Source organism: Trematomus bernacchii, unplaced genomic scaffold, assembly GCF_902827165.1.
Source record: "Trematomus bernacchii unplaced genomic scaffold, fTreBer1.1, whole genome shotgun sequence".
In the NCBI taxonomy this organism is placed as follows: Eukaryota; Metazoa; Chordata; class Actinopteri; order Perciformes; family Nototheniidae; genus Trematomus; species Trematomus bernacchii.
This window is the reverse complement of record NW_022987698.1, coordinates 7,247,939-7,270,480: the sequence shown is the minus strand read 5'-3', so window position 1 is coordinate 7,270,480 and position 22,542 is coordinate 7,247,939. Positions and strand designations below refer to the sequence as shown.

General features: G+C 39.4%; 2 protein-coding genes across 11 annotated transcripts; one reads left to right on the top strand and one right to left on the bottom strand.

Moving 5' to 3' along the window:
* The first annotated feature begins 6,694 nt into the window (after nt 1-6,694).
* Nucleotides 6,695-13,470, top strand: tarbp2 (TAR (HIV) RNA binding protein 2). Of its 6 annotated transcripts, none has more exons than XM_034138736.1 (8): nt 6,697-6,858; nt 8,344-8,386; nt 8,736-9,050; nt 9,584-9,653; nt 9,769-9,886; nt 10,257-10,384; nt 10,638-10,833; nt 11,636-13,470. In XM_034138736.1, exons 3-8 carry the CDS (start codon nt 8,746-8,748, stop codon nt 11,791-11,793), a joined length of 975 nt encoding a protein of 324 aa, XP_033994627.1. In that variant the 5' UTR covers nt 6,697-6,858; nt 8,344-8,386; nt 8,736-8,745; the 3' UTR covers nt 11,794-13,470. The 6 variants fall into 6 exon arrangements, with proteins under 6 accessions (XP_033994626.1, XP_033994627.1, XP_033994629.1 ...); XM_034138737.1 differs by lacking the exon at nt 6,697-6,858 and adding an exon at nt 7,351-7,656 and having other exon boundaries at nt 8,344-8,402; XM_034138734.1 differs by lacking the exon at nt 6,697-6,858 and adding an exon at nt 7,352-7,656.
* On the bottom strand, nt 12,968-22,404 carry tespa1 (thymocyte expressed, positive selection associated 1). Of its 5 annotated transcripts, none has more exons than XM_034138722.1 (13): nt 22,185-22,404; nt 22,062-22,113; nt 20,661-20,842; nt 20,279-20,321; nt 19,344-19,384; nt 18,763-18,816; nt 18,216-18,255; nt 17,642-17,689; nt 17,426-17,506; nt 16,880-17,088; nt 15,599-16,731; nt 14,608-14,677; nt 12,968-13,875 (listed from the first exon to the last, which is right to left on the bottom strand). In XM_034138722.1, the coding sequence occupies exons 3-13, from the start codon at nt 20,803-20,805 to the stop codon at nt 13,784-13,786; spliced, it is 1,956 nt and encodes a 651-aa protein (XP_033994613.1). In that variant the 5' UTR covers nt 20,806-20,842; nt 22,062-22,113; nt 22,185-22,404; the 3' UTR covers nt 12,968-13,783. The 5 variants fall into 5 exon arrangements, with proteins under 5 accessions (XP_033994613.1, XP_033994615.1, XP_033994614.1 ...); XM_034138724.1 differs by having other exon boundaries at nt 22,062-22,110; XM_034138723.1 differs by having other exon boundaries at nt 20,661-22,113.
* Between the last annotated feature and the right edge of the window lie 138 nt (nt 22,405-22,542).

Below are 22,542 nucleotides of genomic sequence, written 5' to 3'. Positions count from 1 at the left end.
CTTGAAACAATCAATGAACAGACTTTCTTCTTGTTCTTCTTGTTGCCAAAGATTTTCTGATGTAAAAGGTTTTCATTTCTCTTTTGTTTGCTTCATAATATGTCTAATTTAATTTCATATTTACATAAACAATCTAATTTATGTCTTAAATTATACACATGAAAGATTATCTTATCCTGCACCCTGCGGGAAATATAATGCCTGAAATAACGCAAGATGGTTAAAGCTGGCCAAAAAGAGAAGAAAATGCATTAAATTAAGACTTTTTTTCTTATTTATTAGCGATAACATTGAGTTTGGGGTTATGTTTTTAAAGATTTATTTATAGATCTTGAAGTTAGATGTGCGTGTAAACTATTTCTGTATAATCTTTTAATTTTGAAATATTCCACACCTGGCAAAGTAACTAAAAAAGGGTTTCTACTTTTTAACATAAACTATATATTTACAAAAATATATAGATATTGTTAGGTGTGTTATTTTTCTACTTTTTATGTTTTTTCTATATTTTGTGTAACTTTCCACAATGAATCCCTAAAGTATACAAAACATAAACATTAATGCTAATTTGTCATTTATGATTCTGCTCATTGTAAAATTGAACTACCACTGTTTTCTGATTTGTTGTGAAATGAGTGTAAGACCGGTAATAGTGATAAAGCTTTAACCCTCGTAAAGGTTAACATGTTGTAAAAGTTGTGGTGTGGAACCATGACGATTTTGGTGCTTTAAAAAGTAAAGACATTTCCAAAAAACATTTTCTCCTCTGTTTTTATTCATATGTTAAGGTGTTTTAAAGAGTAAAACCTTTAAAAAAGTAGCTCCTCAAGCATGAAGCTCACTCCTCCACACCTCATCCCCTCCTCTCCTCAATCACTGTCATTCTTTTCATATCTTACTATATTTCCACCTCACCATGGCCAACCAAATACTTTCATTATCTTTTGCAGCACAAACAAAGCCGTCCACTGAAGTGAAGTCTTAACTCCACACAATGACCCCCTTTCAGAGAGCCACTGTAGTTACACTCAAGACAATTACTCCGCTCTCCAGCCCGAGAGGGGTAATTACTGAGAGCGATGCTCCAGCAGAATCAGGAGAGAGGAGTAGAGGGGATTAGGACAGGGGAGCTGTGGTTGTATTGTTTATTGAGGGAGACGGTCAAACAAAGGACCCCAATTAAAGCAGGATGCAGGACGAAAGACGTGATGTAGAGATACGAAAGCAGAGGAGAAGCTGAGCTTACCACCAAGTCAATTGTAGTCCTTAAAAACATCATGCTGCACTGTAGATGACATTAAAGTAAGTACAAGTCCCGACAAGTGGACTCCAGTCCGGTCATTCAGGTTATATTGCAGACTAATACAAACACTTGAGGTGGGTGGATTTCCCGCTCTGCATTGAAAGAGCGATAGCCTCAGGAAAGACTAAATGAAGCCGACAACACATGTGCTGTGTGATATATCACCAGACAAACAATTATTCAAAGAGTTCATCTTTCAAATATGTTTATAACTAAAGTGGAAAACAGATGATTGTTGAAGAGAGGATAAAACAATCTCATAAATATGATAAAAATCCTTCTCCCCAACATTCTTCAGAACATGACTTCATCTGTTGTTAAAAGGTCACTTTTTTGAAGACATAAAAGTGAAGAGTTTCATCACAGCAGTGCAGACCTGTACAGCTGGAACCCCCCTGAAGATACTGGCTCTCCTGCTGTAACATGTACACTTCCCAGGCTGCATGGTTCCAATTTAGGGCATCTAATGAGCTGTAGTTGAGGTCAATTTATATAAAACGTCCCGGGGCCGACTCTGTCATCAGGGACCGACATGTTTATGGTGGTCTGAAGTGGGCGCACGGTCAAGTCCACAACATAAAAGTCAAACAGGGGGATTGGGGTATGGTAGGGTGTGGCAGGCCAGCGAGTAAGGGTGGGGTGGGGGGGGGTTTAGAAGACGGTCAGTGGCTTTGAAAACCTCTCCTGCTACTGGTAGTTTCTGCCTTTAAAAGTACATTCCCTCAGCAGTGGTGGTGGCCTACTGTAGCCCTAACTTTATTTTTACTTCTTTATTTAGAAAGCCAGGAAACATTAAGTGTCGCTTCAAATAAGGTCATACAAAGAAAAATATACATGCAGTAACACAGGGGCAAAAGAAGAAGCTGGACAATCGGTTCCATATGGCTTGCCCACTCGTGCCCCTGTACTCCATTTACAAAAAAAACACACAGACTTGTTAGGACTAAAAATGTTATTCTGGAGGATCCCAGACACACAAGTTAAAACCATCACACAGCCCATTTCCGACCTAACTAACACGAAGGAGCAATTTTAAAACATTCACTCAGGCATCGTTAAGTTTAACCATAAGACTTGATGATACATGAACTATTTTGCTTAATGAATTACTCCAGGGAGTTTCAACCTTCAGAGACTCCAGCTGTTTTAAGTGAGATAACAACTCATCATGATGCGCGGAGGAATATGCTAATGATTCTTCTTTTCCTGTTATTATCTGGTCCTAACTGAATAGTCAAGTAAAACAATGGGACTGTGATCTGACATAGCCACAGGCAGGGGGGGAAGCAGGGCGGGGGGGGTTCATGGGGGAGGCACGGGGCAGGACAAAAGCACAGGTGTTTGCAGGTGTGACTGGGTCTCTGTGGTAACGCGGGGGAGAAAGAGGGAAAAGAATGTCAGCGCGCCCAGAGGCTCAGCATTTAGGCCATAAGTAAAAACAAGATAAGGGTTTTTCGCAAAGGGGAAAGGTAAATCAACCTGAGTGGACCATAACATGACCTGAAGACAAGGAGAGGTCAGGACAAATAAAAACGGTTCAAGAGGAAAACACAACAGATAAGAGAGAGGGGCAAGAGGTAAAAAGGTCAGGCTACCATGCAGATGTCTACATTGCTTATCACTTTTTGCCATCATTTACATTTGTCAGGAAAAGAAACAACATCATTTTAAGTAAGTACAATAGATGTGACTCAGTAATTTGAAATTGAGTCCAGCTGATGCAATAACATCAATCCTTGCAGTAGTGCTTCCGATCTCTCCTCACCAAGTCATTATTACAGTGGCGACGGAGGTTAGACCACCCTCTCCCACTTTTGACAGATCAAACAGAAGTCTGTGTGACTTGCCTCATCAAATTAAAGTGCTTTTCATATTTCAAACTCAAATCAAACAATGTCACAACTTTTTATAGCCCTGAACTGCCTTTAAAGTTTAAAGGGAGTCCTCCCCTGCTGCCCGATGCTCCAAATGCGGCGCTAAATGAGGCCATTTTGTTTATAGGAACTGTGGGAGGGTTGTGGGTGACTCTATGCCCCTTTAAAAAGATAATATGCTTCCCATTTAATGGCCTCCGGATGACAAATTGCTTCCAGGGGGAAATGAAGTTAAGAAAATTGCATGTGTGACACGTAAAGACATATCCACTCTACTTAAGATGTTTGACATCCATAATTCAATTAAACACAGCAGTAGGTGAAGTTAGTTGTTTTTTTGAATAACCACATTGGCCCATAAGGTATGAATAAAGTAAATGCTTTGGCCCTTCATCATTGATCAAAAGTGTTTCTTAACATGTCATAATAATGTGCATTCACATTATGACAACAAATGATTAATTTGATTTTCATTGTAAGGTAACTTGAGGGGATCTATAGTGAGAGCACATGACGTAAAGCTGGTGATTCACTTCATTTTGACCACAATGGAACATCTTTTTTTTTGTTGACAAGAGGAATAACTCTTTATCTCATGGGGATGGTTGGAAAATTGCAACATAATATCCTTACAAATATCCAGAGCACCCATGCAAGGGTTCCTTCGTTTTAAAAATGCTTACTATCTTGATGACATGATAGAATTTTGACTGACGTACAGCCCAAACCATTTTTGTTTGCGTATTGCAAGCCACTAAATGCTTCCTTGGGACATTTTAAGTGAAGGGATTTAAGAAAGGCAGAGCAGAAAAGGAGTGGTGGATTAAAAAAACACAAAAAAAAACCTCAGGAAAAAAGGTAGAGAAAACACAATCAGATAGACCTGCCACTAAAAGTACAGCGGTAAGTGAAAAGAGAAGGCAGCCAAATAGCAAATTAATCTGGATTTGGATCAACTGAATGAGGAAACTATAGAAGGAAAAAGAGTCAGGGAGGAAGGAGGGAGAAGAGAGAGAGACACTAAGACAGACAGAGAGAAAGAGAGAGAGGGGGAGAGAGTCAAAATGCAGAAAGAGGACGGAGTGATTTGGGTTGGAAGCGGGAGCAGGGAACCAGGGTTGGCAGGGTTTTGGTGGAGGAGTGTGGTGGTTCAGAAGTCCTCCAGCGCGAGGCGCCAGTGTGTCCGGCGGAGGCCCCGACCATGAGCTGCCTCACCCCCCCAGAGCCACGGCCACAAACCCCCTCTCTCCCTTCACCACCAGCACCGCCACCCATCCAACCAAAAACCCACTGGCAGGCAGCGCTTCACTGAAGCTGCTGCTGCATGTTTATTTAATATTCTGAAGAAATTGAAATATCTTTGTGGGTTAACACACATAGATACACAATTACATATCACTCACCCCCCTGACACACACACACACACACACACACATGCACACACACACACACTGAGGCCTACAAACACGCACATACATTCACACACATTCACACACCACAATATATAAATAAATAAAGCAGAGTAATAATGTTCTCTTGATCTGTGGCCAAGAATAGAGTTGGAGAAAATATTTTTCAAATGGTGTTTTCAGAAGTGTAGAGGGAGGAGCGTGAATGTCTGACACTGCATGATGCCTGAGCGGGCAGCATGTCTCGGACTGACTCCCACAGAGGAGAGAGAGAATTACCAAAGTGTCTGACAAACAAGAAATAGTTCCCATGTGATGTGACAGGAACAGTGTGACAGAGAAAAATAAATAAAGCCTAACATTTAAACTTGCTGGTAGAAATGAATATCGGCTCCATTATACATGGATGGTGTTGAGTCTATATTAAACTAAGCATTTCACATGTAAAGCAATTTAGCAACTCTGAGTGTGTGGTCTACGAATGAGAACATGTATATGAGGTGTTTGTGAAGTGCTAAATGAATAAATGTGCATGCCAGTCTCTCTCTATTTGTGTATGGGTGCACACATCCATAATGAGTTTCTGATCATTACAAAGCAATTTCTTCAGACAGAAATTCTTTAAACAGCCTCGGTTTTTGGGCTTTATGCTATCCCCCTCCTGTCTCCTCTCTCCTCAACAGCCACCAACCACTGCTGCTGCCAAAAATAACACAGGAGCGCCACTCGAACCCGCGCCTCACCACAGCACAGCTTGGCCGCAAGAGAGGGATCAAAACACACACAAAAAAGGAAACACATCATATTGTGGAAGGAGGGAAAAAGAGCATTCATACAGCTCCATGCTTGAAGATATTTACTGATGATTTTGGCAACTAAAGAACCACACATACTAATGTGCCAGGCCAAGACAAGGAAAAGAAAAGTGTGTTTGTGGATGTGTGTGTCAATGTGTGAATACATTTTGGATGTACATTAGCTGCTAAGATGGTATTCATTTCTGATCTCATTCAACCACAAGCTCAATAAAAACACTTAGATATCACATTATAGGTCAATATATTTGGCCGTTTAATTGACAAATCAAAGGCCCAGCAATCAAGGAGAATGAACACTGAAAGTATGAAAAATGAGCATGAGGGGTTACACTGGTCACACATGAATCATGGGGCTTTGATTGAAGGTCAGGGAGTTTAAATCGGAGCTGACTTCACTGATTGTTATGGCCAGTTCACTTTGTGTTACACTTGGCAAAATGTGCTTATCCACACTGAAACGCTGATGCCAGTGAATGAAGCCATCAGAACCCCAAGCTCTATTTCAATGGTGGCCAGCAGGGGTTTACGAGCAAACCATCATGGGATTAATTTTCAAGCCACAGAAATAAAGGAAAAGATGGAAAGGTGGAAAATACTGAAATATTTTATGGAAGTTTGCTATAGTTGGGGCAGGAGGTTCTGAACCTCAGGTCCAAAGGGGTCTGCACGACAGCTCTGGGAATATTCACCAAAGCAAAGGGATCCAAAATAAGCAAGGAAACCACCAAAATGTAAGTTGACGGTCCTTAAACGTTTTCTATTTATATTTAAATAAATGCAACATTCCAACTCCTCCACACACAACACAGACACTAAAGTGGAAAGTGTGGTCGTGCCGTGCAGGCTATATGGGGAATTCTACCGAATTAGTACAAAGTGCGGTCCCACAACAAGAACAAATATTTAACAAAACAATTAAGTATTCAGACATAGATATTTACTAACAATATGTTATGGTCTATTTAAACACAAGGCATTAAATTAGATAGTGATAAGCTTAATATATACAAAAACATCATTTATAGGGTAGTACTTTACTTTCTATTGGGAAGTAGCTGTCCCAATGGTGTATTTAGAAGATCTTTATGATTACATTCAAACAGAAGTTGGAATATTTAGATTTATTGTGGGTATCATTTTTTAATAAAAAAACTATACTCAAAAAAGGCGTCCCAAAGTACTGACGAAGCCCCGATAGAGAAGCTTGTCGGATGTGCAGACCAGTGACTGACTGGCGCCCTCTTATGGTGACTATCAGTTATAACAAGTTACTGCACCGAGAGCCAGCAGCATGCAGAAAGTTGTGGACCCAAACAAATCTTCATCGCTGTAGCCTTTAATTTACCGTTCGGCTCAACTGGCCATCCAAGCAGAAACCATTATTAAATTATAGGATGATGACTTGCTGACACGCAGAACAAAAACGATGCAGAAAACAACTAACATGTATACAGGTACAGTTGGTACTGGCACTTACTTGAATACTTCTGGTACTTTAGCTTCCAACGCAGTTGTCTTGAGAGCAGCAGTTTGAAGATGCTAATCTGGTGGCTAGCTAACGTTAGCTGCGAAAAAAACATCCGTTACACTCACAAAGTACGTTCATTTTGTTTTCTCATTGGTAGTTCTTGCACTGACGTTAATAAAACCGTGAAGGGAAGCATTTTTCCCTTGGTAATGACTTTACATTAGTGAAGCTAATTTAACTGAATTTAGCAAGGTGCGTGCAAGCTAGGACCATGGATTTATCAGAGAACATCCATGATTATAACTTGGTTGTACTTTTTGCACAATTTGGAATGGACGAATTCTACTTTTGATGTAATGTTTATACTTTGTCCTGCAACTGCAAACTACATTTTCCCGTTTGTGAAGTGCAAGTGACTATTCACCTGTTTCTGTTGTGATGAAAGCGGATGAAACGAGGTTATATTTAACTTTAGCCTCGCAAACTGAAAAACTACAACCATGTCGGTGTTTTCCGGTGTGCAAAACGAACCAACCCAAAGCGCCCACGGACCAATGAGAAATCGAGTTTTGTGTCACACGTCATAACTGTGCTCCGCTGCTATCTGTCGGAGGAGTGGAGGGGTCTGCTCTTCACATGTCTCTGTTGGGGAGCATACCGTCTAATGAAACCGAGTGTCTGTTTTGGTGGGGGGGATTAACCATCCGGTACCGGTCTGCGTGAAATAGGGAATGAACGACGAGACAGCACCGGACAGCTGGAAGACAAACTCCGGGTGCTCCAGGTGTGCAGCTAAGCTAGCATAGCACTGTGGCTAGCGGGGGGCAGTCTGATACATAGACACTTTTATTGACATATTTTCTGAGTGTCTGCCACAACAACGCTACTGTTTTAAATTCTGAAAACACATCGACATTTCGTTAAAATGGATTATACTCCGCTAGCTACAAAATAAGGTGCCAAATGTGTGATTGAAATAGATCCTGTTGCCCCCCTGAGTTTACTGTCATTGATGGTGCATCTCCTATCAAAACATACGTGACCCTTTTTGGTCATTAATTAAATCTCTACTCATTTATGTAATACATATTTGCTTGTTGTATCTAGAGACCATGCTATTAGTCCCAAGTTACAGCAACTTCCTTAGCACTTATTTAGCCTGCCCTCCTTTATAAAAGTAAAACATCACCTGTGAATATAACACAACACAATTCTGACAAACCACATCCTGCATCAAACAAAATGAGCTCAAGCTCACCCAAACTGAACGAAGGTAGTATTAAAGTACTGTTGTGTTAGACTGCATGAGTTTTAGCTACAGTAGGTGTATCTAATAAACTGGTTATTGAGTGTACTTGCAACCATGTTGGAGCTGACCGGACAAACTTGAAATATTTGTGTAACCTCACCTAAAACCGGTCGTCATTATATGTAGTCATGATGTTGTTGTTTTTTATTTTATTGACTTTAGATTTACAGTTGCGATGCTGAGATATCCATTGCCACAATTTGAGGTAATGGTTACATTCAGTAAGTTGAATCAATTTGTGTAAGCTGGACATTGTTTCTGGCATTACTGCAACGTCAATGTATTTTGAAAAGGAATTGTTTTATATTAGCTTGGATACCTGAAAGCCTTTTGTAATTTGGGTGAGTTAATCTTCAGTTAGACTAGCCTAAGTGCAAAAATGACAGCACTCAACTAAATGAATGTGAAATCATCAGGACATTTCTGAATTATACAATGCATGCTAATAAGCGTTTCTTGAAAGGTATGATCGACACCATTTTCTAACGCCCTTTCCAAATTGAATCAACAGTTGCTTAACAGTCCATCTAATGCTGGCTTTTTCTTTTGTTAAGTATTGAGCAAATGCTGGCTGTGAGTCCCGGAAAGACGCCCATCAGTCTGCTGCAGGAGTATGGAACGCAGATAGGCAAGACCCCAGTGTATGACCTGCTGAAGGCTGAGGGACAGGCCCACCAGCCCAACTTCACGTTCCGCGTCTCCGTCGGAGAGATCAGCTGCACCGGCCAAGGGCCCAGCAAGAAGGCAGCCAAGCACAAAGCAGCCGAGGCTGCTCTGAAGATGCTCAAGGCAAGTCTCGGAAATCCCGTCGGACTGGGTGTTGGAGAAGAAGGGTTTATTGGAGTAAAAGTGTCCACGGATGTAGAGAGGTCAGTTTCTTTTCAAGTTGTTTATTTCTTTGCACTTACTTTTTAGTTAAAATTATACATAGATACGGAGTAAAACCACCAGACAGTTTTATCCCACAGGCCATAAGACTGCTAAACACCTGAGCTCTGTTAAATGCCTCGATAAACATTCATCTGTTTGTCATCTACTTATTTATCTAAATAGTTATCACCGCAATAAACCGTATTTAATTTTGTCTTAATGTACAATATTTAATTTCACATTCTGTTCTTGTATATAACATATTCAATTTACATGTATATAGACTTCTTGCACTATGTTTTATTTTATTTGTTATTTTGTATTTTATTATATATGTTGCATCGTTGGAGGAGCTCGGGTCATAAGATTTTCATTGCCATTTCTACACTGTAGCTTATGTGCATATGACAATAAAACCTTTGAATCTTTGAATGTTAACATCAGCTGATAAAACATCTCAGTGTTCTAAGAATTGAGTGAATTTAAGATAGATGTCTGTGTGGTTTCGTGACTTCCCTTATCTTCTGAACAGCCCTCAGGCAGAGATGAAGACATCAAGCACTTCTCAGCAGTCTGAGTGTAACCCTGTTGGAGCTCTGCAGGTGAATACACACGGATAACTCCTGTAGTTTAAGGTTTTCAATTGTGAAAAACTTCCGATATAGTTGCATGCCTTTTTGTTTTCATGAGTAATGTACGAGTTTACATCTCTGCCAGGAATTGGTGGTGCAGAAAGGATGGCGTTTGCCAGAGTACACCGTCACCCAGGAGTCTGGTCCAGCACACCGCAAGGAGTTCACCATGACCTGCAGAGTCGAGAGATTTGTGGAAATCGGTAATATGCACAATGTGTCATTGTTTGAGATTGTTCTGTGTATGTTAAAAGGCTCTGCCTCTTAGATTAAATCAACTTTCAGCAATATAAACATTGTTGTTAACATGCAATGCAAACCCTGAGTCAGTGTGGACATCCTCAATGATGAAACATTTATTTAAGCACTTGTGAGTGAACTGACAGAGAACTGAAATTGAAATTAAAGAAAAGCAAACGTGCAGCCTTTTACAGGGTGGTAGAGTAACTACTGACCTTCATTGACCTTTACTTGCAACACATGCATTACAAGAGCGTTACCAGGCATTGGCACAGCCTACAGCTGCCTGTAATAGATTACTCAACATTAATCAATCTCCTGTTCCTTTTATAGGAAGTGGAACCTCCAAGAAGCTCGCAAAGAGAAACGCAGCGGCTAAGATGTTATCGCGTATACACGATGTCCCGGTCGACCTGAGGACCACCAACGAAGTTGAGGTCGAAGAGGACACGTTCAACATGGTGAGAAATAAACTTTCTCCGTGCCCCATTTGTCAAAGTTTGTGAAAACCTTTGCAGGAAAGAATCCACAGGATCCCTTGCATAACATGTTAATATTGTATTTGTGCTTACCAATGTCTTCAATTTACAGTTATGAATCTTTCATTGTGACGCAGAACACAGTAAGACATGCATCCCATCCCCCCTTTTCCTTACTGCTCATACATCTTAATAGTGTTTATTAACTACTATGAACTTCCACCTGCACACACAGCACATGGGGAGCAAAGCTGATACGGGCAAAAGTAAAGGCTTCGGCTGCACGTGGGACTCTCTGCGTAACTCTGCTGGAGAGAAGATCCTCCAGCTCCGCAGCCACCCTCTGGGCATGCCCACTGACTCCAACTTCTGCTCTCTGCTCAACGACCTGTCTCTGGAGCAGTGCTTCGACATCAGCTACCTGGATCTAGGTGAGTTCCCAAGCAGTGGATCATTATACATTCTTCCAAGCACCACAGTGTGACTAAAGTGGAAGACTACAATAAGTTTAACACTGAAAGGTTATAAAAAAAAATGTGGAGTCTATTCACCGGGTAGTTGTGTGTATGCATTTAAAGTTGCATTTTAGTAAGGAGCATAAACATAATGAATTTGTTGAGCTAACTGCATATGATAACACCATCTGCACAAACTAAGACTTGCCGAGCATTATGGGAACATAGTGATCCTGTGTGGTTACTATTACTGCCATCAGATATAGAGGAAGTAACCCTCAGCTGCATGTTGTCACAGTTTTTACCGGTGAGACATTTTCATCTGTGTACAGCGCTTCACAGAAGGACAAGAATGTTAAGCTGATGGGGGGAAAAAATCAGTAGTTGTAGTTGAATACTTGATTTCAGAGTATGTGATGATCAAATACAAAAAGTATGAGACCCTATCTAAAGTAAAGCTAGTTTCTGGGTTTTGTTATTATTACGTTATACATTTGGTCAGTGACATATTTAGTAACTAAGGGTTGTAACTGAAATACCTAATCACACTTATAATGAAGAACTGAATATATCTCAATGAAATGCAACTGAAATATACTGTAGTGCAGCCCTAGTGTTCTTATCAGATGTGGAGCATCACCTTTGACGAGAAATTCTGTCTTTTAACCTAAAGCAGCATTGACGTTGTAAAAATATCTGATTCAAAATCTTGTTTTAGAAAATGTATCTTTTAAAAATACTTGACTTAACCTCCTTTTTATTTGCGTTTTTGTTTCAGAAGAGCGCAGTCTGAGCGGCCTGTGCCAGTGTCTAGTGGAGCTTTCCACTCAGCCAATCACAGTGTGCCATGGCTTCGCTCAGAGCATAGATGCAGCCCGAGCCAATGCAGCCCACAATGCACTGCAGTACCTCAAAATTATGGCCGGGGGAAAGTGATGTCGTCTTCCTCCTCACAGACTCGAACTCATCACCACACGACGGCACTTTTGTGATGAGTTCAAATAACGTGAATTACCTCAATTGTGGATTATATAAGATACTTTTTTCTGTCCCCAAATTAACCCCAAGGACATTTTTTGGTCACGTGGATTTCTCATCGTTGCCAATGAAGATATAGCTGCCCAAAAACTCATACCTCTCTCTTTGACATTTTGCATATCTGTCAGAAATTATTTTAATTTTAATGCTTTTTTGGTATTTTCTTTGGTTTGCCCAGCATCCATACTCGGCACTCTATTTCCCTAAAAAGCTCAAGTCTAAAAAGTCTTTATCTAAAGTGACACCTGTTGCATACATACATACAAGTTCCTTAATACCTGCAGATATATTCTGATTTCACAAACAATGCAAATGGAGTTGAAACTGGGTGATGGAATGACCAAATACTGGTGCTGCGTTAAAACCACAATCATTGGTTGGTGAATGGAAGAGAACATGGAAACATGGAGAGAAAAGGACTCTAAAATATCAGGGGATAATAATTTTGAAGGCAGCCCTGTTTTCAGATGAACTTAATGAGATGATGTGGCCTTTGTTGTATATTCAATCCAGCTCTAAAAATACAGTTGGATGCTCCTCGTGTTGGGCCTTAAAGATTAGAAAATTGAAAACGTATCATAGTATCTCTGTTTAACAACTGAATTTGGCAAATAAACCTTTCTAGTCATGTTCCTAAAATAGAAATGGTGAGAAAGATCAGTATGACTGAAACATATTGATGGAAGAAAAGTTAAACTTAAAAAAGTAAGGCTCATATTTATTAGGTCCGGAGCAGGAATAGAGAAAGTAATGTGTCTTTTAATTGTGAGGAAAACTTTAAAAAATCTCTCTACAACATTGAAATTACGTCACAATCTACTCATTGGTCCCATTTACTCCTGGATGTGCAAACAGTTTTGTAAAGTGTAATTACCTCAGCTTTAAGACTCTTCTTTAAAACAGTCTTTTGCTTGTCTTACAAAGTACAAAGTCCTCTGACAAAGCTTGTCATTTTCAATATCATAGACCAGTCAAACAAGCTATAATATTTTTGTTCTGTTAAGTTTAAATGTGTCTTTGCTCATCATGCCTGGCACTGTTTCATTTATCATTTAAACCCACTGTGATTTAGTTTTTTTTGTCAATGGGAATATGAATCCTGTGATATTGGAAAGTTGATCATGGTGGAATTTGGAAATATTCTTCTCCAACTACATGCTGTGTCTAGTAAAAGGATTCATTACCATGCACCTTGCTGTATTTGTTTTGATATACTGCCTTGCACTCGGCTGGAATGAGTATTGAGTATAGTGAACAGTTTGCACTACTTGACAAGATAATGACCTTTGCACAGTTTCCTTACTCCTCCCACCGGTGCAGTTCATGTGAACCTCATTCTCTGAAAAAAAGGCAGATCTGCATCTTGTTTTCTGATCATTCAAATAAGGAACTTGTGCGGTTTTTGTGTGAGTTTTAGTACTCACATCATTGAAGTCTATACTGACCTCATTACATTTGAGAAGAACTTCTTTGTTGTTGTAGAAGAAAAGGTTGCCCAGTTTTAGCTAAACGATGAAATATAATGTGAGATCCATGTGAAATTGACTTATTTCCAATAAAACATTTTGTACATTTTACTGCCAACTGTTGCTCTTACAACTTCAACATGCTGCCATTCCTAATTCAATTAATGAATTTCATCAAACCCTTTGAACTACAATCGTTTTATTGTTACTTATTTACAGTCTGTATGAGCACTGGGGAGAAACTTAATGATTTGCATGTCCGGAAATCTTATTGTGAAAAAGATTCTCTCACGTAACTATGTTTTTTCCAGAATCATCACATCTTAAGCCTCTGTTTAGAAACAACATTTGGTGCAGGAAATAGTCGACAGGTGAGAAAAAAAATATTTTAACTTTGTTTCGATGAAATTCAGTTTTTTCCGTCATCTGTTATGTGTGTTTGATGAGGGGCTAACTTCTTCATCTGCATAGCCGCTGCTGTCTGACTGCATGCTGTCGCCCCGGACCATCTCACCTACACGAGGAGGGACACAAACACAGTCAGGCAACAACTCCATGCAGTGAACCACTGCACAAAAACAGCTGCAGTCTGACCTGAATCCACACACACAAACGGTATGTTCCAGGGGACAAAAACACCTGCACATCGACATGTATACACACATGCTTTCATTGCTCTCACATCTTATTTTACTATCTATATCATGACTTTATAAGGACTTTACATGCCCAATTCCCTCAAATGTAAGGACCCAAAACAATATATCTAATGAGACAAAGTTCAAAGTGTCACAAGCTCAGCTTTTGCTCCTTAGAATTTTAAGTCCTTTTTCAATAGACTTGTGAAAGCTATTCGTTTCCTCACATCATGTTGGACCTCGTTAAAAGATCTACAGTGACAATATTGAAGTTTAGCAGTATGTTTACACAAAGAAATATTTTTCTGCCACAAATCTGGTGTTAACTCCTTTATCTACTGTTTAGAAATGTTTGAACTGTGTATGATTAAAACCGTTTTAGTTGTGGATGGGGTTCAACAATTGCCACACACCACTTCTTATGACTACCATGTTGAAATGTTTTACCTGTTAGTCCATTTCCGTGAAAAAACTTGAGCAACAAAAAATGTTGCCAGACTTCATGCCGATAAATCTAGTTTCCCTGTTCCTGTTTAATAAATGACCTACCTATGACCTGTGCTTGTATAAAAAAACATTCCATTCACACAAAATAATTATAAATATACCTTTAGACGACAGGGGGGTTGTTGTCGTCGTTTCAGATTCAACAAAATCTTCCTCTCCTGCACTATGCACCTGTAGAGTCAACAGGCATACAGTTAATATTATTTCCTGAATGTATACCATGAAACACACTATTAGGGCTGAACAATGTCTTTTATTATCCACATCACAATGTCTGATGGTGGTACAATAACTAATCCAATGTCACTAAAACAATATTGTGTATTGTAACAGTGTTCATTTTTTCATTCATAATCTTACAAACAGTTCATCTGTCTGATTAAAACATGATGTCCTTTAGCTTGATATAATTCAATGCAGTTGCAAAGTTGAGTGACCATGGCAATTGTCATATGTTCTGATAAATACAACTAATTTAAATACAACAAACACTTAAAGGTCCCCTATTATACTGTTTTTCATCAATATATTATAGTTCTGTTATATACAAAATATGTCTCTGAAGTGTTTGGCTTGAAATACCAAACAGATCATGCATTGCAGCATCCCATAAACCCCTCTGTTTCAGCCCTGTTTCAAAAGTGCTGATTCTCTGTCTGTTACTTTAGATGAAAATAAGGAGCCACTCCCCACGCCCCTCTGAGAGATATTTGGTTAAAAAGAACACAATGGTGCTCTAGGAGGAGATTCAGGTGACACTGTGTTGGGGGGGGGGGGGTTACCTTGGTTGCTGATTGGCTAATGGTTACACAAGCCAAAAAAACGTTATGACATCATAAAGTGGCCAAAATCTGATCAGCTCATTTTCAGACAGGTTTTTATATAAATGGATCAGGACAAAAAGTGAGAGAATCTTTTTTCCTGAAACTTTCAGAACCTCTTTCCACAGAGGGGACACATGTTTATGTATACAAGACATGAAAAAGTGGATTTTGCACAATAGGTGACCTTTAATCTGAAGAAATGTTGTAACTTTTCTTTTTAATACTTAATTTTCTGAAAATAATAAATATTCTATTCAAGAGACAGTACCTCCTCCAGCTCGAAGGAGTTGACCTGTTGCAGGGGGTTGGAGTCGTGCCCCCGGATGTGACGAGTCAGTGGATTCAGGTGCCGGCTTCTCCCCTTGATAAATGACTCCTCACATTTCTGCAGAGGCATTACAGTAGAAGCATGACCGGCATCTGTTGCATTTGAGGAATGAGGAGAGACGCCGCCCCCCTCCCAGCCCGTCACAGTGATGCAGCACTGGGTGGGGTCTCCGTAGGGGGCCAGGACAGGAAGCGATCCAGGTGCATGAGTCTGTCTGGTGTCAGGCTCAGGGATAGAGATTTGTATATCAGGTTCATGAGATCCATCTATGCTTACTTTCTCAGAGGAGATACAAGTGTTTGTTTTTGGAATAATTGTCTGTTGACAGCAGAAAGGCGCCTGGTGTACACTCTCAACTATCTGCGGGCAGATTAGATCGTACGTCAACTTGGCAACTGGTTTCAGATCAGCAGTGCCAGTCTCTCTTTGAGATGCACATGAGTCCAGCTCAGTTTCTATCACAGTTTCTCCTGATACTGATGACGCTAGAGATGTTACACTGTGAGTCCTGCTGTCAAGGTCTGCTGCTCTGACACTGTTTTCATCTGCATCAACATTATCTGTTTGTTTGCAGCCCTGCATCTTATGACAGGTTGTATTTCCATTTTGAAGAATGTCTTCATCCTCCATGCTCTGCTGTGTTTGCGCATCTTTCCCACTGTCACAGGATGTATCCCCATCCATAAACAGCCTGACATCCAAGTTGCTCCTATCATAATCTCCCAAATCCAGTTTCTTTGTAGCCCCACTCTTGTGTTTCTCCAGGACTATATCCACAACATCAGGGAGGCTGGCCCTTTTCCTGGGTGAGGGCTGTGGAGAGGTGGAGTCTGACCCTCGAGGAGAGCCTGTGTAGAGACACATCTTGGAGACGGTGTCCTTCAGCCGCTCCACCGGAGAGCGCACCTCGCTGCGGATGCTGCCTCTGAAGCGCTCGATCTTCTCCACAGGAGACGAGGAGAAGGTGAACTCTGGTGTGGCCAGTTTCTGTAGAGGAGTGCGGGACACGTGAGAGTAGAGGGAGTAGAAAGCGTTGGCCATTGCTGTGAGGACTTGCACTTGTCTGAAACGACCTGTAGTAGGAATAAAATGCAAATTAAAACAAGTTATATGGATGTCATTTGCCACGACTTTCTTCACCTTATCACATGCCAAACACAAATATACAATCGAGTGACAGAGATAACCAACAGCAGTGATTTAATAACTCAATGGTCTTACTAGCAAGAGAGAGGCTTGGGTCTTCCTCTCGTATCCGCCGTATCTGAGAGTCCAGGAAAACCCGGAAGTTGATGCCCCGAGACGGAGAAGGAAAGTTTAAGAAGCGAGGAGGGATGCGGACAGTGACCTGAGGCTCGTCACAGCCAAAACCCAGCTCGTACAGCGTCTCCTCCGCATCCTCGGCACACAGCTGCAGTACCTCTGAGATACTAGAGCGCATGTGAGGAAAAAGGATAAATAAAGTTATATCCCAGTAAAAAGGATTTTGTAAAGCCTTTTGAGGCAAATTTGTGTATGTGCATGTGTAATTCTCATTGAGAGTAACAAAGTGCTTTAGAAAATGTTTTAAAATGGGGCCGTTAAATACAAATGAAAACAATAAATGAAAAGTATCAAATTACATAGAATAAATATGATATGTAAATGTGATATTCAAGTGTAAACAGGCATGAAAAAGATTGACGTTAAGGAGTAAAATATATTTGTAAAGCTTCACTAAGCCATTCAAAAGCAAAGTGCTGAGTTATTGGTCCTCAGAAGTCTCACCTCGATGAGGAGGAGAGGCAGCTGGAGGCCATGCTGTGGCCCAAGTTTAGTTTCGGCAGACATTGTTCCTTACGAGGGGTACTGTGGACAAGACATGGGTAATGTTATAATTCATATGACCTGCCTATGAGCTCTGGAAGAAGACATCTAGTATTAATCTTAATAATATCTTAATATTCTGATATGTTTATATTGAGGTAGAAATGTTCCACTGACCTGGTGAGTCTGCCGGGACCTGGTTTGGAAGAAGGATGCTGTGCGAGGCTTCATGGTCAGTGCAGATTGAGGACAAGTTTAAAAAAAAAGTCTATTAACCTAGTGTTTATTTAGTAAAGATAGTCAGATTTTAATAGATCTTTATAGCCCAGTATCACAAACGTGTCTCAAATAATATTTCAAAACTGAAAAAAAGAGTCCATACAATGGAGCATGAGAGCATTCTCATTCACACCTCTTGATCATTTCAATAGAAACAGACCCAGTATGCAAAATAAGAAAGAAAACAGCGGTTGTTAGGGTGGGGGTGTTGAACTGAACATACATGTTTTATAGAGGTGTAGCTCATAATCTAAAACTAACTAAAATGTGAGAAATATCTTAGACAATAATCTCCTTTATGTTGTTCTTGTGCAGAAAATAGGAAAATTAAATAAAAAATACAGAATGACCTCTGTCCGTTTAATGATTAAAGCACCATGGATACTCATTATCTAATCTTCACTAATTAATTAGCGCGACAGTCCACTTTTCTTGTCGTTTCATTGTCCCTGATACTACAGCTGCTACTTACCAAGCTTTAGATGATATCTCGCCACCATTTAACAAAGACGCTGAAACAAAAAATAAACACATTTTGATTAAAAAGGAATATGTTGATATCGAGGGTTTCACAATTTAACCCTGACATTTAGGTTAACATCACAGCACACAATTCATCACTTTGTAACTAATCATGTGGACAGGCTGCTTAAGAAATCAAAAACGTTATTGTACCAGAAAGTCACTAAAGGACCGAGTCATATTAATGTTAAGTAGATAGGGTATCATGTCACATTTGTTTTGTGCCACAATACATATCTTGAACTTAAAAGCATAAAAGCAGCACACTCCTAATGTAAGTACACTGTGTGTTCTTTTTTAGTTTGGTAACATCTGAAATAAAACTCTATACTTCCCCTTCAAACAAAAACATCCTCCTTGGCAGAGTTACAGCAATTCTGCGTAACTCTGGACATTTATCTGACTGTGCATCTTCATAAATATGTAGAACACATGTACGCTTTATAAGAAAACAAACAAACATGATGCACGCCGTGTGTGTGTGTGTGTCTACTTACCATCAGCACCAAGATTGAGTTCATCGTCACATTTCCTGGCTTTCAGCACAGAGTCTAGAAGAAAAAGCAGTCAATAACCAAAATAACATCTAGTTACACAAACGGCCAAATTCCTGTTTTGAAATCTTGCTCATATATTACAATAGTGTAATGTTTTATATTACTAAGTACTTTACAAATTTGAGGTTTTAATAGTTACATTTAATGTAACTTTATACTTTAACGTCACTAGCATTCAAATGGAAATATTATACTTTTTATTCCACTATAGTGATAGGCCATTTCCATTACAACATACTGATTGATTAAGATTTTATAATTACAAAATTAACAAAACATGATCACTTTTATAACTTCAACTGCCCAACAGTAGATACAATCATAAAATGATCTCCAGTTAACCAGCTACAACGGTAAAATGCTTATAATAATACAATATTACAACAATCAGAGGCCATTTAATTCTGAATTATAGTTGAACTATCACTGATAAAACTTTTACTAGTGACATTTGCAAACAAAGGACACATGTTTTCCCATAAATGGTACATTGATATTCATTTGTTTAAGGTCATACTCACCAAAACTCAGCTGATCCGTGGTCTCTGAGCAGGCCTCTGCCCTGTAATTTAAATCCCAACAATAATGCATGAATACACAGGCAGTGTAATTTGCATGCTTCTTCTGTGAAATAATTCACTGAATTTCCATAGAGGGAATGTGGAGTGTGATAGCAGCCTAGCTACAGAACACAGTGACATCGACTCCCTGCTCAGCTCGCAACAGGCGGCCGGCATTTGTCAACTTCCTCTTGCAGACATGTTGACATGCTGAGCGGCGTTATGGTCTCCACCCGACAGATCTGGTCATTTTCATGTTGACTTCTCAGAATGCATAAACCACTCCTTTTACTTATTTTGGCGTAAGTCACGTTTTAGACACTGTCAGATATGTGACAAAGTGTGTCAAACAGCTTCCTTCTTGGTGATTGAAATAAGAGACATGAAACAATGTGTGTGTGTGGCTGATATCCTTCCTTCAGTTTCATAACAGAAAATAAGGAACTGTTATTTTTGTCTAGTTACAAAATAATCTTACTCCAAACCACAAATTGTGTATTTTTGTGAAACCCAGACTCAAGGACTTGTTTGCATCAATAGTCATTATTTTTTAATCATGGTCAACATTGCCTTAAAATGTTGTCTGCATCATGTCATGGCTTTGTTATTTAACACTGATAAATCTCAATTCAGAGCACTCTGACATTATGGTTTTAAACTAAAAATAAGATTGTTTTTTTCCAAGTGGAACAGTAGAAATGCATCAACTAAGTCTATTGTGGTGAGAACAATACTGTGGCTACCTTTCTACAACGTCTTCCTGGAACACCTGACCTCAGAGAGTTTCCACTTTCTACTTTACTTTTGGTTCAACCGGTTTCAAATGACTGACACCTTCACCTGAGTCTAAAAATGTCAATATAAAAAAACAAAAACAGTAAAGCGAGATGACTCACCCACAACTCTGGAGCCAATTCTCGATCTTTCCAGTAAAGCATCCTGTGGAAATCACAACATTTAGCATTACAGGAAATCCTGATAAAATAGCAACTCTTCATATTATTTCACTCTATTTTATAGTTGTCTTTTTTAACATGCATACCTAATTTGGAATATATTCTATGAAAGGAAATAAGAAGAAGCATTTTTTATGTGAATCAATTTTCAACCGGGTAATTTCTTATATTTGATGTATTAAAAGCAGAAGTGACATGGGCCCACACAATCTTCTACTACTTCCCTGGAATGCTTGATCATATGCATGCTTGAGCTCAGTTTAGCTGTAACTAAATCAACAAATTGTTTAGAGCTATGACACCCTGCTCAGTTTGGACTCACCATCAGAGAAGACGTCGTCGTCGGCGGCTACAGAGGCCGAGGGGAGGGTACATAACGGCCCCTCGGGGTCCGGCTCCAGAGTGGAGCGCTGCCGGCGGCTGTTGATCCAGGCCCTCCGCCTCACTGTGGAGGGTGGGCTCTCCATCGCCTCAGATCACAGACAGAACATGGAGGGGTCAAAGCTAGACAGGAAGAAGAACAAGGAACTAAAAAGATAACACTTAAAACGTTTGACACCTAATCTCCATGACGTTGAGTGTTTTGTTCAAACATTATTTATCAGTAAAGTAATCAACAGGATGTTTCTTCATAAAATGTGTCTTTTGGTTGGACAGGCCTTTTGGATTATTGTGCAATACTAAAACTCCAGAAGTCAGAATTTAGAGATTGCTCCATTTTTGCTTTTAAATTAATATTGTTTTCATTCAAATTAAAAAAATTGGAATCGATAGTTGAAAAAAGTGTGCTAAAATGTAATACAAAGAGCATGTCTACACGCCCTAATGTTCAAAGCATTGTTTCAAAAATGGTAAAAGGAAAGGTGCTAGTTCCCCTATAGGGAACTGGCGAGGTGCCCCTGAGCAAGGCACCAAACCCCCAAAATATGCGTGTGTGATATCTACGAGGGATATGTTAAGAGATTAAGGCTGCAATGAACGATACATTTCTTTGTTGATTAATCTGTTGATTATTTTCTCGATAAATGCATTCTCATTTGTATGAATAATTGTGTTGTAACTGTCTGTTTCTCCCTGGGAATCACCTACCTCTATAAATACAATGAATCACTTACTAGTTGAGTACTTATTACCTGTTTTCTCCACAACTCAAACATAGTCAGTTCAAAGAAAAATAGAAAAAATAATAACAGAAGTAAATTTTGACTTCTTTCCTAGAACTCAAACCGATTAATTGATTATTAAAATAGTTGGCAATTAATTTAGTAGTCAACAACTTATCAAAAATTCAGCTCCAAGAGAGATACATTTTAAATTCAGAGTATATTTGCCTTGTGACAATTAACAGAAAGGGACATTTCTTCTTATTTTTTAAGTTTAAGCTATGATTCAATTGAATTATTTATTCATCATAAAATACCAAAATGTCTGAGTGTGTTCAAATGAATTGCATATCACAGTTTATATAAAGTGGCCATCTACAATGAGTGACAAACAGTAAAGTAGGCACAGATATAAACACAGAATGACAGATAAAGCCAATTCAATTTAAATTAAAACTTTTAAAGTAGATTAAGGTAACATCATGTTAATGAATACATATGTGAAAATCTATTTGTAATAATTCAAACAAGCTCATTAAAAAATACACAAGTTTGACACATAGAAAACATGCATCATAGTATTTTGAGTAAGAGTAGGCCTATGCCTTTTAAGTTGATACCTTTTTGTGATCCATGAGATAAGCGATGGACAGGTGATGTAGACTAGTCCTACTGAGAGTTTTCCAAGTTATTATTCAGAGCAAGAACAGAAAACAACGTTGAGAGAAGAGAAGCAGCTTTACCTTCATGGAGGCAGGTTTCAGTTGTGTCAGTGGCGCTTTTTCTCTCGTTTCCTGTTGTCGCAGGCTGAGATCCCTGAAACTGATCTGCGATCTTTAGCAAACCCTCAAACTGCATCCAGCCTGCTTTGGGTTTCACTGATGACTTTACGGTGAAAGTCATCAGTGCAGTTTTGTGTTAATTGTTGTGGTCCTTGTCAGCTGGCCTGCATGTGTTGCTGAATTTGCGCGTTCGAGCAGACTGTAGGAAGTGACTTTGCATCTCATCTGAAACTCAACAGTTCTATCAGCGTGGGATGCAGCTTTGACACATCCTGCAAAAAGCTGCAGTAAAAAGACTCAGAGTCGGAACAGGTTTTTT